Source organism: Haliotis rufescens, unplaced genomic scaffold (assembly GCF_023055435.1).
Source record: "Haliotis rufescens isolate VD_foot unplaced genomic scaffold, xgHalRufe1.0.p SCAF_5, whole genome shotgun sequence".
Lineage (NCBI taxonomy): Eukaryota > Metazoa > Mollusca > Gastropoda > Lepetellida > Haliotidae > Haliotis > Haliotis rufescens.
The window spans coordinates 55,203,175-55,221,480 of NW_025964223.1; the positions used below are offsets into that span (position 1 = coordinate 55,203,175).

Consider the following 18,306-nt stretch of genomic DNA (forward strand, 5'->3'; position numbering starts at 1 on the left):
TTGCTTAAGCTGGCAACACCTATTTCACTATTATGTTCATTTTCCCGGAGGCAAGGGAGGTAACTGACTATGAACGTCCAGTTTCCACCTGCACTTTTAAAGTCAGTTAACTCCCTTGCCTCGGGAAGATGTATCATGTTTGACTCTACAAGGAAATGTAAAACGACAACGCCAGATAATAACCAACCTCGATTATCTTTATCCGACAAAAACAGATGCATTTGGGCGCAAAGGGCAAAATAGCTGTGACAGTTATATGAATGGATCACTGAAAATGAGAGATGACGCTGAATTAGATGTCATGTTTGTAACTGATCATATTTCGGTGCCTCAGGGGGCACGGGTGGCTCAGTCGTCTAAGGCGCCGCGATTCGCTGTGCAGAGTTGCGTCCCTTGGGAACGCCAGAAACCTATGATTATGTGTTCGAATCCCGGTTCGCCCCGATTATGTTTCTAGGTTTGTCAGCACCTTGCCCGTGCTCGTGGGTTTTTAACCGAGGTGGTAAACGTCTGACACCTGCATCACATCGGGCTTTCCTCCCACATTAAGCTGACACGCCGCGATATAACTGGAATAATGTTTAAAGCGGCGTTAAACCAACTCACTCACTCGGTGCCTCAAGTTCGTCCCCAAGGTGCGAATAGCATTGTCTATTGCGATCTTTACCTTCATTGACAATCAATAGAACAACAAAATTCATGCATTAGTGTTGTCTGGAATGTGACAGAAGAACGGACAAAACTACTGATGAATGTGTGATTTATATTCATAACGCATGTGCAAAACTGTAAATTAATATATTCTTGCACCTAACGGTACAAAGACAATAATTACCATCTGATTATAAAGCAAAGAAACCTACCACCAAACTACACAACGTACACTGACGGAGCCTATGAATTTGCTCACTGTCATATCAAAATAAGCTCATCCTGTGTGGACAGGTTAGTTTAAGTTGCACCTGAATCACATTTTTATTCATAACGTGTGTGTAAATATGTACGAACACGTAAAATAGCTGGGTCTTGCATCAAACTGTACAAAGAAAATATTTAGCATCTGATCATATAGCATAGAAAGTTATCAATTATACAACGTACACATGTGGTATAACTTGAATTAAACCAGTGAATATTAACAGTAAACAGTACAGTAAATGAAACACTTTTGGACATACATGTATAAGCTTGCGTGGCACCTGCATACAAATCGGCCCCCAATGTTGAGGTGTATGTACTATTTAATCACTTAAGTCGCCCAAAACTATATAAATTAATTCGCACTCAAAATTGCTTGTGTAGGTTACACTCCTTCTCCAAACATTACTCCTTTCATTGGACGTTTTAAATATTATACCACTGTCTTTTAGTATGTCCGCATTACACAGAAAGTATGTTCCGATCTATCACCATGTCCATCCACATAAACGTAAATTCATCTGTCTGTCTGCATAAGTGGTATCTGCGTCCAGTCAGTTACAAGCATGTTGTTACAGCTGTTCACTGGTCATTCATATGAGATTGCTTTGATTATCAGTGGTTTACGTTGAGGAAACAATATTGAAATTGAGTCGATCCTCCCAATGAAAGTTTCGGCCAACATGGCGAATTAATTAAATGGACTTGTCAATTTCATAATTTTTCACGGAATTCTATCAATTGACTAAATTTTGACATTGACTGTAAGATATTTTTGCTCTTGCGGGTACTAAAATGGTCACTCTGTGACGCATTAACCATGAAATAACATGACACATACGACACATACATAAATAACGTTTAAAACTCTTGAATCTACTGATATGGCATATGGAACACGACTGAAAAGCAAAGGAATCGTCGCTGAACATATCTAGTAAAACATAGGAAAGTACATAATAGCTGTGAGTCGCTGAACATATCTAGTAAAACATAGGAAAGTACATAATAGCTGTGAGTTGTTGAACATATCCAGGAAAGCAGTTGTATATACAGCTAACCAACACAAAGTGTATCTGGTGTTTATAGGCATGGTGAGATAGTGAAGAAAGACGATAGGTTACTTTTTAGCATTATTCTAATGTGAGTTTTAGGTAAGAAGGGAGATATTCCAAAAATATGTAATTAATATTTATTTAATTATTTTAACAGAATGGGGAATGTTACGCTTAGGGTATTAGCAGTACTGATTTCGGCTCAGTATCTCCACATAAAACAAATCGTTTTTACCAGACACTATTAACCGTTGGAACCATTTGCCTGATGACGTTCTTAATGCAGAAACTGGTGAATTTAAGAGATTTTAAAAAAAGAATACAAAATACCAATTTGTATTTTTATCTAAATTTTGGAAGTAGATTTTGTCAGACTGTATATTCTCGCCTCAGACTTGGTTGCAGCGATCTTAATGCCCATCGATATGAGACACATTTCTGACAAAGCAGCTTGTACCTGTGGATACATGTATGAAACTGTATCACACTATTTCCTTTCCTGTCCCTATAATGATGTAAGACATGATTCATTCTTCTACCCTGAGAGAGTTGCTCTTAACACTATACTGAATGGTAATGCAAATTTTACAAATACTCCCAATCTAGATATCTTAAAAACAGTACATTCATACATACTTCATTCCAAAAGGTTTAAACTAACGCGAGACTGTAAATCCTGCGTATTAATTATTTGTTCTACTCATTACACCAAACTGTTGTTGACCACTTGCTTTTGTTAACGTATTCACTTTATCATCATGTATTGTTTTGTTTAATGCCTTCATGAATAAATTGTACTGCAGAGGTATTAATATAAGCCTTTTCGCTTGTCTACCGATACAGATTCATTGAATAAAAATATGTTTAAATCGCATATGATAAGGTGTTGCAGCTCAAGGAACACCTGCAACCATTCTGCGCTGAGCGTTGGATTGCATCCTGTGACACATTCACAATGTAGGCAGGGAAAGAGATATTACCCCGAACATGATATTCATCACCTCAAATAGCGCGAAATGAAACATACACTGGTGTCAATAAACAATCTAAACAGGGTGTGTTGACGTACAAACTTCCTCAGAATATGCAAACATTAAATTCTAAAGAATATTGTTCTCATTCCAACTTCCAAACATCAAACAGGAACTGAAGGACAGGCTATTGATGTGATTGTTCTTGGGATATCGGCGTGTATTGTGATCAACTGGATTATGACTAAGGGCCATCCATCTCCATATCCTAACCTAGCCTAACACTCTAAAACCAATCACAATGAATTTTATGGAAACAGATTTTGTCATTATCAGACTACACAGTCTTATAGATTGTGTACTGTATTCACGTGGAGATACGATGTCAATGCAGTAATGCATGGGCCAATTAATTTGATATCGAGTCTAGTCTCTCACGTCAATTGAGTGGGCGAGTTGAGAAAGTTTACACATTACGTCAGTCTCAAAAAGGTATTTTTGTGTTGTTGACAAGATACGTTTTGGAAATCGTGGTGTTTGCACTATCTTGACACAACCCAAGTAAACTAGCTCCGTTCAACAACACACCCTCCTTCAATCTAGAGTCGTGTTGACATGATGATATTGCTCAGACCATCACCAACACGCTCCTGTATCATTGCATCAATATCTATTTCTCTTGGTCCTCTACCATTGCCATCCGCAGCTCTTTCACCCTCATCAAGACTTTCAAGATCATCCTCTTCGTAGACCTCACACTCATATGCTTGGCTATAACTCTCTTCGTCTATGGCATATTTGGGTTGACCAATTCCCTGATATTTCCCTCCACTGTCTCCTACGTAGTCATATCCATTCCCTTCTTTGTGAACTGCGTGCATTTGAGTCTCAGACTCTAGGACATTGCCTTCAGTACGAGGGACAGCAATTTGGCGTACGACTTCCCCTGTTTCACCTTCATTCTCTTGACCTTCTTTATGCATTTCAGAATCAGAACGACCACCCTCTGGTACACTGTCTTCAGTGGACGAAACAGAGTTTTGTCTCACGAGTTCCTTCCTGCCACTTCTATCTTGTTGGCTGTCAGCAGCATTCATTTCAGATCCAGAATGGCCGCCCTCTGGTACACTGTCTTCAGTGGACGAAACAGAGTTTTGTCTCACGAGTTCCTTCCTGCCACTTCTATCTTGTTGGCTGTCAGCAGCATTCATTTCAGATCCAGAATGGCCGCCCTCTGGTACACTGTCTTCAGTGGACGAAACAGAGTTTTGTCTCACGAGTTCCTTCCTGCCACTTCTATCTTGTTGGCTGTCAGCAGCTTTCATTTCAGATCCAGAATGGCCGCCCTCTGGTACATTGTCTTCAGTGGAAGAAGCGGAGTTTGGTCTCACAACTTCATTCATGGCACCTATTTCTTGTTGGCTGTCTTCTTTCATTTCAGATTGGGAATGGCCATCCTCTAACATACTTTCTTCAGAAAACGAGTTTTGTCTCACAAGTTGATTAGTGCCACCCATTTCTTGTTTATTGTCTGACTTCAATTCAGGCTCTGGAACAGTATTTTCAGCACAAGGAACAGGGGAAAGGACATTTTGTGGATCGAGTTCCTTAGTGTTACCAACACGCACCTCTTGTTGTCCGCCTTCAACCTTATCTCCGGGCTTGGCAACGTCGGTGATTCCTCTAATGGATATGCTCGAGACCGTCGATGACGATCTGTCCAGGAGACCTGATTTGCCAAAGGTACTCATTTGTCTGTTAGTCTCCCCAGAATCCTGCTGGTTGTTGCTCCTCAGTTTGGTCATCTCCAAGAGTTCACGATGTATGGAAATCCTCACATTATTTGCATCATTGCCGCCCGACTTCCCTGTAGTATCGGAGAAATCGATCTTCTTGCCAGACTGAGCAGCGTCGCCAACCTTAGCGTTTGTGCGGTGTTCCACGCCATTTTGCACCGTGGTATTTTCTGAAAGATAAGTTCAGTGTATCGGTCAAGGTTTACGTTTAAAGCGATCACATTTACCGTAAAGCAAGTTGGAACATAACTTGACCAGACAACATGATACAAGCATTTCTTTAGTAAGAACGGAGAACTTGATGCCTCAAAGACCAATATTAAATTAGGTTCGTGGCATTGAGGACATTTTGAAAGAGCATTTGATTAAATTCATGGAGTCAATACCATGATTGTTGATTTCTTTTTTTTTGCAGTATCTGTAATTTTAACTGTAGTGATTTTGACTTGAGATTTATTTTATTTATGCCTACATTGGTTTTATATTGATGCACTTTCGCTGAGGATGCCCAGCTGGGTCAGTGTTGTCAAGGTACACCACCAACTATATAGAGTTGTGTCCCTTTATATGTAAGAATTCACTAAATTGCTCCAATCACGATCGTTGTTTCGTTAGCACAATACCCATGCACATGTTATACACTCATGTGTGTGTTTACGTCAAAAGCCTGGAGTCTCCTCTGACATAAGGAGGAAGTGCCGTGTTATAACTGAAATAATGTTAACAACAGGCTGGCACCTTACTCACTTTCTGGAGATGGTACCGTTCAAGCGTATACCTTTGTGAATCTGTATGGCTTCCAAGTCACCGTCAGAGCTGTTGTTATCAGAGGCATCCAATGTAGCCATTTCCAGTGGTTTCGATTGCTTATCTATAGCAATAATAAGCTCACTAACATCGGATTCCTGAAGACTAGTCTTTTTCTTCTTTTTCTTCTTTTTCTTCTTTTTGTCTCTCATAGTCATGGCGTTTTCTTCAATAGATGCAGACTGTTTCTTCCTTGGCCGCAGAAAACATCTAAAAAACAACGGAAACTCCTTATTTAAAAAAAACAAAAACGAAATATGTTAACATGTCTTTACTGCCACATTGCAGGTGACTAAGCCTTAATAACGTAATTACAAACACCACTCCTTGAGATTCCAGGATTGACAACATTTCAAGCTAAGCTCTAATTCAAAATTTATTCAATTAGCTGTGCAGAGTTGCGTCCTTGTACACGCCATAAACCTATGATTGTGGGCTCGATCCCGGTCCGTTTATGTTTCAAGGTTTGTCAGCGCCATACCCGTGTTCGTAGGTTTCACCAAAGTGAAACGTCTGAAACCCGTGTTCGTAGGTTTAACCAAAGTGAAACGTCTGAAACCCGTGTTCGTAGGTTTAACCAAAGTGAAACGTCTGAAACCCGTGTTCGTAGGTTTCACCAAAGTGAAACGTCTGAAACCCGCGTCACTTCGAGCTTTCCTCCAAAGTAAAAGGCGCGTTAAAACTCAACCCACTCACTCACTCTTACGACGAACAACTGGTTGATAGGGAGATAGTGTACTCACAAGTGTATACATATTGTAGTAAGTGTTATGAATGTCAGCACCCCAGCGACGATGGCAACAGAGATAACGACTGTAGCCAAGGTTGTGTCAGTAGAACCTGCAAAATACACAACAAACAACAGAATCAGTCCACTGTGTAAATGATGTTATCATACCTCCATGTCAGAATGATGAGATCTGATTGGTCTACTAGATAAACACTATGCATCCCGCCTTGGAGGGGGAAAAAAATTCTCACCGGGAGAATAAATCCCCTATACCCCGCCACGAGCAAGTCAGGTTGCACGTGGATTTCTGAGAGGCAGAATAAATCCCTTATACCCCGCTTCGAAGCAAAACGCCTCACGCTTTCTCCGAGTCAATGAAAGTCACGTGATTGTTTTCTATCAATTTTGAATTTGTTTTAATTCTTTTATATTATCACATTAAAACATGTAGGTTAGATAAATTCTTTGTAGCAGGATCACTCGGGGTACATGGGGCCTCAGGCGCGTGGTATAAATCTTAATGCGGGACCCTTAAAACCCCATGTACCCCTCGTCATCCTGCTACAACCTTATAATATACACAAGAGGGAAATAGACATGGATGGGCAATCATAGCTATGGTTAAACTAGCATTTTCATCTAACGCCAAACACTTCGGGAATATATGTACTTGATAAACATCACTTATATAGAGAGACATTGTTGAGGCCTTCTCTTAGTCACCTTCTGGAGGGGGCAAGAGTGGCCTGCTGTGCAGAGTTGCGTCCCTTGGGCACGCATGAAACCCATGATTGTGGGTTCGAATCCCGCTTCGCCCCGATTATGTTTCTAGGTTTGTAAACACCATACCCTTACTCGTGGGTTTCACCGAAGTGGTAAACGTCTGAGACCTGCATCACTTCGGGCTTCCCTCCCACATTAAGCTGACACGCCGTGATGTAACTTGAAAAGTGTTAAAAGCGGCGTTAAACCCAAATCACCGACTCAATCACCTTCTGGTGGCATTCAGTGACATATTACATTGCATAAAATACCAAGAGTTGAGAAAATGTATTAAAGTAATTAACTAATCAACCATTTGAAAACATATTCACCAACACATTAAACTCTTATTATGTGATATTTTGTTGCGGACATTTTTGTCAATGTGCGATAATTGTATTTACAAATATGATTGTACCAGACCAGGGTAGGTGTCCAGTAGACACATAAAAACATAAGTAATTTGCATACAGATAAATAAAACATTGGCTGCATTGAAATAGTAAAAGCTGTAATGTGGATAGACGCATTATTATTTGATTCATAGTTTTCATGGTATTCGTGAATCATGTCAAGAGTACACAACTCAAGTCGATGTCAGCTTAGCCGACTGTAGTTGGGTACCAAATGATTACTTTTTCTTTTTTTTAAACTATCTATGAACATGCCTTTGTAGAGTGAGTGAGTGAGTGAGTTGGGTTTAACGCCGCTTTTAACAGTATTCCAGTTATATCGCGGCGTGTCAGCTTAATGTGGGAGGAAAGCCCGAAGTGACGCAGGTCTCAGACGTTTACCACTTCGGTAAAACCCACGAGCACGGGTATGGTGCTGACAAACCTAGAAACATAATCGGGGCGAACCGGGATTCGAACCCACAATCATAGGTTTCTGGCGTGCCCAAGGGACACAACTCTGCACAGCGAATCGCGGCGCCTTAGACGACTGGGCCACCCGTGTAGAGCATTGCTCTAGAGTATAAATTTAATCTAGACCAGCTAGCACTGCCATACATAGAAACAATCGACTAGTGCTTTAACAATGATGTACAACTTTGCTGTATTAGCATATTAATGGTATGATGGCTTATAAATATCAATATTAGGACAGTGGGAATCTGTTTGAAACGGATTGAATTGATATAAATATATTGATATTTCGATACTTATCTGGTTCTCCTTGACATTAACAAGACATGACTGAACAAAACAATGCAGTTGCTTGAAAAAAGATGATTCCTTAGTAGTGAGTGAGTGAGTATGGTTTTACGCCGCTTCTAGCAATATTCCAGCAATATCACGGCGGGGGACACCAGAAATCGGCTTCACACATTGTACCCATGTCGGGTATCGAACCCGGGTCTTCGGCGTGACGAGCGAACGCTTTAACCACGAGGCTACCCGACCGCCCCGATACCTTGGTCAACATTCACAACTTTAGGATCGCTGGTATACTACCAATCTCCTTAAAATCAGACCTTAGTTCTCGCTACCGCTAAACAGAGAAACCAGCGGTGAACAAACAAGAAGCTTCTCGTCAAAATGATCATCTGTTTCGCGCTTCAATGGGATAAACATCTGAAACGGATAAGAGACTTTCCATTTTCCGTGGGAAGTACTGCCATGCAATCTCGGCCATCTATAAGACACTCCAGAATATTCTTTTGTTCGGTTTTCAGATTTGGAATCTCGAACCTAGTCAAAATAGTTTCCAAAGCGTTGTCCGGTATGGAAGTCGCCATATTGAAACCAGTGCCATAAAACTAGAGAACGCTGCTTCCTGATTGGCTCATTTCGACTTCCTGTTGGATATTTGATTGGTCGGTCGAAGTTCGCGAAAGGTCACTCTGACATGACCCGTAATGGGATGTCCTCAGATCTTTGTTTAGCGGTAGCGAGAACTAAGGTCTGATTTTAATGAGATTGGTATACTACAAACCATTAACGTAAAGATATATAAGATTCGAACGAATTATTTCGAAATTTGTAAAAGAAAACTCTCGCACGAAAGGAAGCTATAGTAAACTATTGTTGATGATTAATGTCAGAATTTTAAGAAAGACCCCGATCCATGATCTCATGCCAACTTCCAAAGTTGATGCATGCGATGCGTTTGTGCCGTTAATGTCAATAACAGTCATAAACAGCTGGACATGACATACACCACAAATGTGATTAAGAAGACAAAGAATATAATGTGGGTTTGTTGGATTAAATCGAAACTTGCTTGGGTGCCATTTTCCGTCGTAATCCATGCTCCCTAATATGTATCTGTTTGTCGTTTAACGCCGCACTCAGCAATATTCCAGCTATATGACGACAGTCTGTAAATAATCGAGTCTGGACCAGACAATCCAGTGATTGACATCATGAGAATCGATCCACGCAATTGGGATCGATGACATGCTTTAACCAAGTCAGCGAGCCTGACCACCCGATCCCGTTAGTCGCCTCTTACGACAAGCATAGTCACCTTTTACGGAAGCATTGGTTGCTGAAGACCTATTCTACCCCGGGTCTTCACGGGTAAGCTCCCTATTGTTAATGAAAGTTAGAGTTGTATACCGGGACATGTTACCTTGTGTTGTGCTGCGTGCAGCTTGTGTGGAAACTACACTAGCTGTAGTTACTGCTGTTTCTCCTGGTGTCATGGGACTTGGCTGGGATTGGGATGAGGACCTCGGAGCTGTTGTAGCTGTGGCAGTGGTTGTCGTCAGTTTGGGTGACGATGAAGTTGGTGGTACTGATCTATCACTATTGCTAGTTGAATCGGACGACATGGTAAATGTGCTTCCGTAATCAGATGAACTCGTTGTATCGTTTGAAGTCCCAGGTGGTCCAGCTGTCGCTGATGGACTCGCTGTAAGGTTCGAGGACTCAGTCGATAATGACATCCCATCTGTACCAGAAGTTTCAGATGTTTCGGGTTGCGTCGGCGATGTTCCAGGAGATGATGTTTCAGGTGAGTCAGATGATGTAGTCGTGTTAGCTGTTGTTTCTGATAACCCAGAAGATGCGGGTGTTGCTGATGACCCGGGGGATGGTGACATTGCTGATGATCCAGGAGCTGTTGACGTTGCTGATGATTCGGAAGGTGTTGAGGTCACTGATGATCCAGGAGAAGCTGGTGTTTCTGATGAACCAGGAACTGTTGATGCTTCAATAGATATTGATTGGTTTAATGAGTTTTGCGAGAATAAGTTAGATGTCCCAACTGAAGAATCCTGTGATGTTGGCACTTCCGCCGTGCTCCCAGTCGGCTGCTGACTTGTGACCATGGCTGTTAAGAGACACGATGAGAATATAAGTTTATGTATTGGAGAGTGAGTTACTTAACCATCTAACTATACCGTCCCATACTAACCTACATCTCTACAACTCCGTTACGTAACCGTCACACTAACCTACAGCTCTACCATTTCACTACTCCATTACATTACTCCAATACTTTCACACAACCCCACTACTCTACCATAATACTATCCCACAGGTCTGCCATCCAACTACTCCACTGCTCTACCATAATACTACCCCACTACTCTAAAATCCCAATACTCCATCTCTCTACCATAATACCTACCCACTGCTCTACTTTCCCACTACCCCACTAGTCTAACATAATACTATCCCACAGCACTGCTATACCACTACTTCACAGCTCTAAAATACCACTACTTCACCGCTCTACTATAATACTTTCCCACTGCTCACTGGTCGACTTTCCCACTACCTCACTGACCTACCATCACACTACCCAACTGATCTACCATAACACTATCCCACTGCTCTACCATAATACTATTCTACTTCGCTACCATAATACTATCCCACTGCGCTACCATAATACTATCCCTCAGCTCTACTATCCCACCTCTCCACTGCGCTACCATAAAACTATCCCACAGCTCTAAACTCCCACTACTCCACTAGTCTAACATAATACTATCCCACAGCACTGCTATACCACTACTTCACAGCTCTAAAATACCACTACTTCACCGCTCTACTAAAATACTTTCCCACTGCTCACTGGTCGACTTTCCCACTACCTCACTGACCTACCATCACACTACCCAACTGATCTACCATAACACTATCCCACTGCTCTACCATAATACTATTCTACTTCGCTACCATAATACTATCCCACTGCGCTACCATAATACTATCCCCCAGCTCTACTATCCCACCTCTCCACTGCTCTACCATAAAACTATCCCACAGCTCTAAACTCCCACTATCCCACTGCTCTATTATCCCACTTCTTCACAGCTCTACTATCCCACTACCAAGTTGCTCTACCATAATACTATCCCACAGATCTGCCATCCCAATACTCCACTGCTCTACAATAATACTACATCACTACTCTAAAATTCCATGACTCAATCGCTCTACCATAATACCCTCACACTGATCTACTTTCCCACTATCAAACTAGTCTACCATAATACTATCCCACAGCTCTGCTATCCCACTACCCCACTGATCTACCATCACACTACCATACTGATCTACCATCACACTACCCTACTGATCTACCATCACACTAGCCTATTGATCTACCATCAGACTACCTTACTGATCTACTATCACACTAACTTACTGATCTGCCATCACACTATCCCACTGATCTACCCTCACACTACCCTACAGATCTACCATCACACTATCCAACTGATCTACTTCCACTACCCGACTGCTCTTCCAGAATACTATCCTAAAGCTCTGCTATCCCACCTCTCCACTGATCTATCATAAAACTTTCCCACAGCTCTAAACTATCACTATCCCACTGCTCTACTATCCCACTTCTTCGCAGCTCAACTATCCCACTACCCAAATGCTCCACCATAATATTACCCACTGCCCTAACATCCTAATACTTCACTGATCTACCATCAGACTACCCTACTGATCTACCATCAGACTACCCTACTGATCTATCATCGCATTACCCTACTGATCTACCATCAGACTACCCTACTGATCTACCATCAGACTACCCTACTGATCTACCATCACATTACCCTACTAATCTACCATCACATTACCCTACTGATCTACCATCACACTACCCAACTGATCTACCATCACATTACCCAACTGATATACCATCACATTATCCTACTAATCTACCATCGCACTCCCCTACTGATCTACCATCACATTACCCAACTGATCTACCATCAGACTACCCTACTGATCTACCATCACATTACCCAACTGATATACCATCACACTACCCTACTGATCTACCATCAGACTACCCTACTGATCTACCATCAGACTACCCTACTGATCTACCATCACATTACCCTACTGATCTACCATCACATTACCCTACTGATCTACCATCACACTACCGTACTGATCTACCATCGCACTCCCCTACTGATCTACCATCACATTACCCTACTGATCTACCATCAGACTACCCTACTGATCTACCATCACATTACCCAACTGATCTACCATCACACTACCCTACTGATCTACCATCGCACTCCCCTACTGATCTACCATCACACTACCCAACTGATCTACCATCACACTACCCTAATGATCTACCATCACACTACCCTACTGATCTACCATCGCATTACCCTACTGATCTACCATCAGACTACCCTACTGATCTACCATCACATTACCCAACTGATCTACCATCACATTACCCAACTGATCTACCATCGCACTCCCCTACTGATCTACCATCACACTACCCAACTGATCTACCATCACACTACCGTACAGATCTACCATCGCACTCCCCTACTGATCTACCATCGCACTCCCCTACTGATCTACCATCGGACTCCCCTACTGATCTACCACCAGACTACCCTACTGATCTGCCATGACATTACGCAACTGATCTACCATCACACTACCCTACTGATCAACCATCACACTACCCAACTGATCTACCATCGCATTACCCTACTGATCTACCACCACACTACCCTACTGATCTACCATCGAACTCCCCTACTGATCTACCATCACATTACCCTACTGATCTGCCATCACATTACGCAACTGATCTACCATCACACTACCCTACTGATCAACCATCACACTACCCAACTGATCTACCTTCGCATTACCAAACTGAACTACCATCACATTACCAACTGATCTACCATCCCACTACCCTACTGATCTACCATCCAACTACCCAACTGATCTACCATCACACTACCCTACTGATCTACCATCACACTACCCTACTGATCTACCATCGCACTCCCCTACTGATCTACCATCAGACTACCCTACTGATCTACCATCACATTACCCAACTGATCTACCATCACACTACCCTACTGATCTGCCATCGCACTCCCTTACTGATCTACCATCACACTACCCAACTGATCTACCATCACACTACCTTACTGATCTACCATCGCACTCCCCTACTGATCTACCATCGCACTCCCCTACTGATCTACCATCGGACTCCCCTACTGATCTACCACCACACTACCCAACTGATCTACCATCACACTACCCAACTGATCTACCATCACACTACCCTACATATCTCCCACCACACTACCCAACTGATCTACTATCACACTACCTTACTGATCTACCATCGCACTCCCCTACTGATCTACCATCGCACTCCCCTACTGATCTACCATCGGACTCCCCTACTGATCTACCACCACACTACCCAACTGATCTACCATCACACTACCCAACTGATCTACCATCACACTACCCTACATATCTCCCACCACACTACCCAACTGATCTACTATCACACTACCTTACTGATCTACCATCACACTTCCCTTCCGATCTAAAACCACACTACCCTACTGACGTACTATCACACTACCCTACTGATCTACTATCACACTACCCTACAAATCTACCATCACACTTCCCCATTACCTCAACATGGAAGCCAGGCCACTGTCCGATTGCTGTAACATCCTACTCTGCAACCATCCTGCTATCCTCCCATTCTACCCCCTCACTACCTCATTACCTAACAACCCCACTAGGCTCCGACCCCACCATCCAACCGCCCCACCTCCCCACCACCCAAACATCCTTCCACCCTACCGCCCACCAGCCAACCACCCCAATATCCACTCATGCCACTGCTCTATCTTCATACCACCCTATCGCCCTCTACCCTACGCCATCCTACCCCACCACCAACCTACATCCCAGCCAGAAAAAAACAAGGATACATGACTAGGCCTACCAAAAGCGGAAGATGTATGTGAGTGTCTATGGCGAAGAAAAATCAAACACAAATAATATCTCACCTTCAATGCCGCTGTACACACATACACTATACAGAAACACAAGTACATTGCGTGTGGAAGGCATACTGGTGAGTCCAGGCAGTTCAAGTCTCACGCTAACTTGGCTGGTTTGCCGAATGTCTCATCGGCCAAACTTAAAATCACTATTTCGTGGTTATTTTCTATGTATTAGGCGCTATACAACATGGCTATATCAATTGCTCGCTGCTATCATTTTCCTCAATAAATCAGGCGTATATAACTTCCGCGGTAACAACATCACAGTGGTGTGGCTTTATGTATTGTTGCCTGTACACATTCATAAGCTGGCGTTGTTTACTTCATACAGATAAATATATTCAAACTGGTTGACACGCCTTTAGGAACATGTAGCTATGCATCACACAGTTTCGGGAAATTGCATTTTCCTCAGATTATCAGTAGTCATGCAAATACGCTTGTAGTTTAAACAACGATTCCTCAGTGAGAGCGTAACGCTATCAATTTTATCGGAATTAGACACAGTATAACATTATTACCTCTGGGGGCACGGGGGACCAGTCCCTGTGGTGAGTTACGTCCCTTGGGCACGCCAGAAACCTATGAATGTGGGTTCGCATCCCGGTTCTCCCCGAGGTTTGTCAGCACCATGCCCGTGCTCGTGGGTTTCACTGATGTGGTAAACGTCTTAGACCTGCATCACATCGGGTTTTCCTCCCACATTAAGCTGACACGCCGCGATATAAATGTAACACTGTTAAAAACGGCGTTAAACCCAACTCACTCACTGACATTATAACCTCGATACCTAGGGACCATAACAATATATCGAGTTGTTCGAGACACACGGATTGGCACTATTAAAAATGTTCATGTCGGGACTTATATGGTTAAATCACCTTGTGTGATGTGTCGACTTAATGAAGTTCAAGTTAACATGGCTTTACTGCAGTTCAATATATTCTGTTTTGGCTTAGCATCGATAATGTCGGGTTATAACAAGGTTGGCGCCAATACAACATACAGTCATATTGCAGCGATAATCACTCAAGTACAACATGCCTAAAAATAAGATGGCATTATAGTGGGTTATAGTAGTTAACACGTCTAAAGTAAGTGGCATTATAGAAGGTAAGAGCAGTTAAGACATCTAAAGTAGTTAACACATATAAAGTAAGTGGCATTATAACCTGTTAGAGCAGTTAACACATATGAAGTAAGTGGCATTATAGCAGGGTAGAGTAGCTAACTCGTCCAATGTTAGTGGCATTTTAACAGGTTTGAGTAGTTAAAACGTCTAACGTGAGTGGCATCATAGCAGGTTAGAGTAGTTAACTCGTCTGAAGTAGGTGGCATTATAGCCGGTTAGAGCGCTTAACACGTCTGAAGTAAGTGGCATTATAGCCGGTTAGAGCAGTTCACACGTCTAAAGTAAGTGGCATTATAGCCGGTTAGAGCAGCTAACACGTCTAAAGTAAGTGGCATTATAGCTGGTTAGAGCAGCTAACACGTCTAAAGTAAGTGACATTATAGCCGGTTAGAGCAGTTAACTCGTCTTAAGTAAGTGGCATTATAGCCGGTTAGAGCAGCTAACACGTCTAAAGTAAGTGGCATTATAGCCGGTTAGAGCAGTTAACACGTCTTAAGTAAGTGGCATTATAGCCGGTTAGAGCAGCTAACACGTCTAAAGTAAGTGGCATTATAGCCGGTTAGAGCAGCTAACACGTCTTAAGTAAGTGGCATTATAGCCGGTTAGAGCAGTTAACACGTCTTAAGTAACTGACATTATTGCCGGTTAGAGCAGCTAACACGTCTAAAGTAAGTGGCATTATAGCCGGTTAGAGCAGCTAACTCGTCTAAAGTAAGTGGCATTATAGCCGGTTAGAGTACCTAACACGTCTAAAGTAAGTGGCATTATAGCCGGTTAGAGCAGCTAACTCGTCTAAAGTAAGTGGCATTATAGCCGGTTAGAGTAGCTAACACGTCTAAAGTAAGTGGCATTATAGCCGGTTATAGGGCTTAACACGTCTTAAGTAAGTGGCATTATAGCCGGTTAGAGCAGCTAACACGTCTAAAGTAAGTGGCATTATAGTCGGTTAGAGCAGGTAACGCGTCTAAAGTAAGTGGCATTATAGCTGGTTAGAGCAGCTAACACGTCTAAAGTAAGTGACATTATAGCCGGTTAGAGCAGTTAACTCGTCTTAAGTAAGTGGCATTATAGCCGGTTAGAGCAGCTAACACGTCTAAAGTAAGTGGCATTATAGCCGGTTAGAGCAGCTAACACGTCTTAAGTAAGTGGCATTATAGCCGGTTAGAGCAGTTAACTCGTCTAAAGTAAGTGACATTATAGCCGGTTAGAGCAGCTAACACGTCTAAAGTAAGTGGCATTATAGCCGGTTAGAGCAGCTAACACGTCTAAAGTAAGTGACATTATAGCCGGTTAGAGCAGTTAACTCGTCTTAAGTAAGTGGCATTATAGCCGGTTAGAGCAGCTAACACGTCTAAAGTAAGTGGCATTATAGCCGGTTAGAGCAGCTAACACGTCTTAAGTAAGTGGCATTATAGCCGGTTAGAGCAGCTAACACGTCTAAAGTAAGTAGCATTATAGCCGGTTAGAGCAGCTAACACGTCTAAAGTAAGTGGCATTATAGCCGGTTAGAGCAGTTAACACGTCTAAAGTAAGTGGCATTATAGTCGGTTAGAGTAGCTAACACGTCTAAAGTAAGTGGCATTATAGTCGGTTAGAGGAATTAACTCGTCAAAGTGGTATTATAGCCGGTAAAAGTAGTTAAAACATACAATGTAAGTGGCTTGTAGACACAATGTAACGAAAGAAAAGCTACGGAGATACATAATAAACCCCGTCTATAAGTCAGTGTGGACTCGAATTTCATTCTCTGCTCCCTTGGGAGTATACAACCTAGGCTGCCATATGAGGCGCTAGGAGGTTTACAGTCACATTATATAGCCATCTAACACCTTACACAAAGTGTACATAGAGTATATCAGATGAAGTGACGTGGAAGCGTCATCGTCATTTTTTTAAATGTATGAATAACGATAGACACTAGCCACGTTTCCACTAAATGTAAGGCTACTAGGTATAAGCAAATTCGTTCCTCCAACGATACACATTTATGAGGAAAACTTGTTATTTGTCGTGTTCTGCAGGGCATACTCATGTCGGCAATGGGTTACACTTTTCCTTGTTGTCGGTAGTTATTTTTACTCACACTATAACCAACACTGTTTACATGATATACACAACCGGAATATACGGCGCCAGGCACGTATGAAACACGGGTGTCGTGTTAACTTCATCATATCTGACCAGAATCCTGGTAGTGATTTATGTCCAAATAAACAACATATTTCACTGATAATTTGAATCTGAATTTTGCCGATGTCGCAAAGTAATGTTGAAAGTCATAACAATACACGTGCTGTGCGAATGTATCAACTAAACATGTTCAGCTACGTAATAGTATTCAGATAACGAAATCGTTTTCATTTTAAAAAATACAATTTGTCAGTGCGATATTACGTCACAGGTGCTTCCATTCGGAGTTGACGTCATGCAGGTGCCATGATAACGACCCTGTGTGCATAGACGACCACGTGACACACGTGACATACATCGTGACATTATCACATAACTTGGAGGCCCGGGTGGCCCGGTCGTCTAAGGCGCCGCGATTCGCTGTGCAGAGTTGCGTACCTTGGGCACGCCAGGAACCTATGATTGTGAGTTCGAATCCCGGTTCGACCCGATTATTTTGCTAGGTTTGTCAACTCCATACCTGTGTTAGTGGGTTTCACCAAAGTTGTAAACGACTGATACCTGCATCACTTCAGGCTTTCCTCACACATTAAGCTGACACGCCGTGATATAACTGGAATAATGTTCAAAGCAGTGTTAAAACCAACTCACTCACTAAATAACATATTTTAAAATGATTCCAAAACGCATATTAATAAACATACAGATCTTCATAGTTGC

The 18,306-nt window shown here is 42.3% G+C and overlaps 1 protein-coding gene across 1 annotated transcript; it reads right to left on the reverse strand.

The window, feature by feature from the left end:
• Positions 1-743: 743 nt before the first annotated feature.
• Positions 744-14,558, reverse strand: LOC124125725 (mucin-12-like). Its single transcript, XM_046489093.2, has 5 exons — positions 14,328-14,558; positions 9,614-10,315; positions 6,291-6,387; positions 5,519-5,757; positions 744-4,910 (listed from the first exon to the last, which is right to left on the reverse strand). The coding sequence occupies exons 1-5, from the start codon at positions 14,389-14,391 to the stop codon at positions 3,544-3,546; spliced, it is 2,469 nt and encodes an 822-aa protein (XP_046345049.2). The 5' UTR covers positions 14,392-14,558; the 3' UTR covers positions 744-3,543.
• Positions 14,559-18,306: the final 3,748 nt, after the last annotated feature.

Coding starts and splice junctions, on each gene's coding strand:
- LOC124125725 (XM_046489093.2), bottom strand. CDS start 14,391: ATGCCTTCCACACGCAATGTACTTGTGTTTCTGTATAGTGTATGTGTG. Junction 10,316..14,327: donor TGTGTACAGCGGCATTGAAG/GTGAGATATTAT, acceptor GTCTCTTAACAG/CCATGGTCACAAGTCAGCAG. Junction 4,911..5,518: donor AGCCATACAGATTCACAAAG/GTATACGCTTGA, acceptor CTTATCTTTCAG/AAAATACCACGGTGCAAAAT.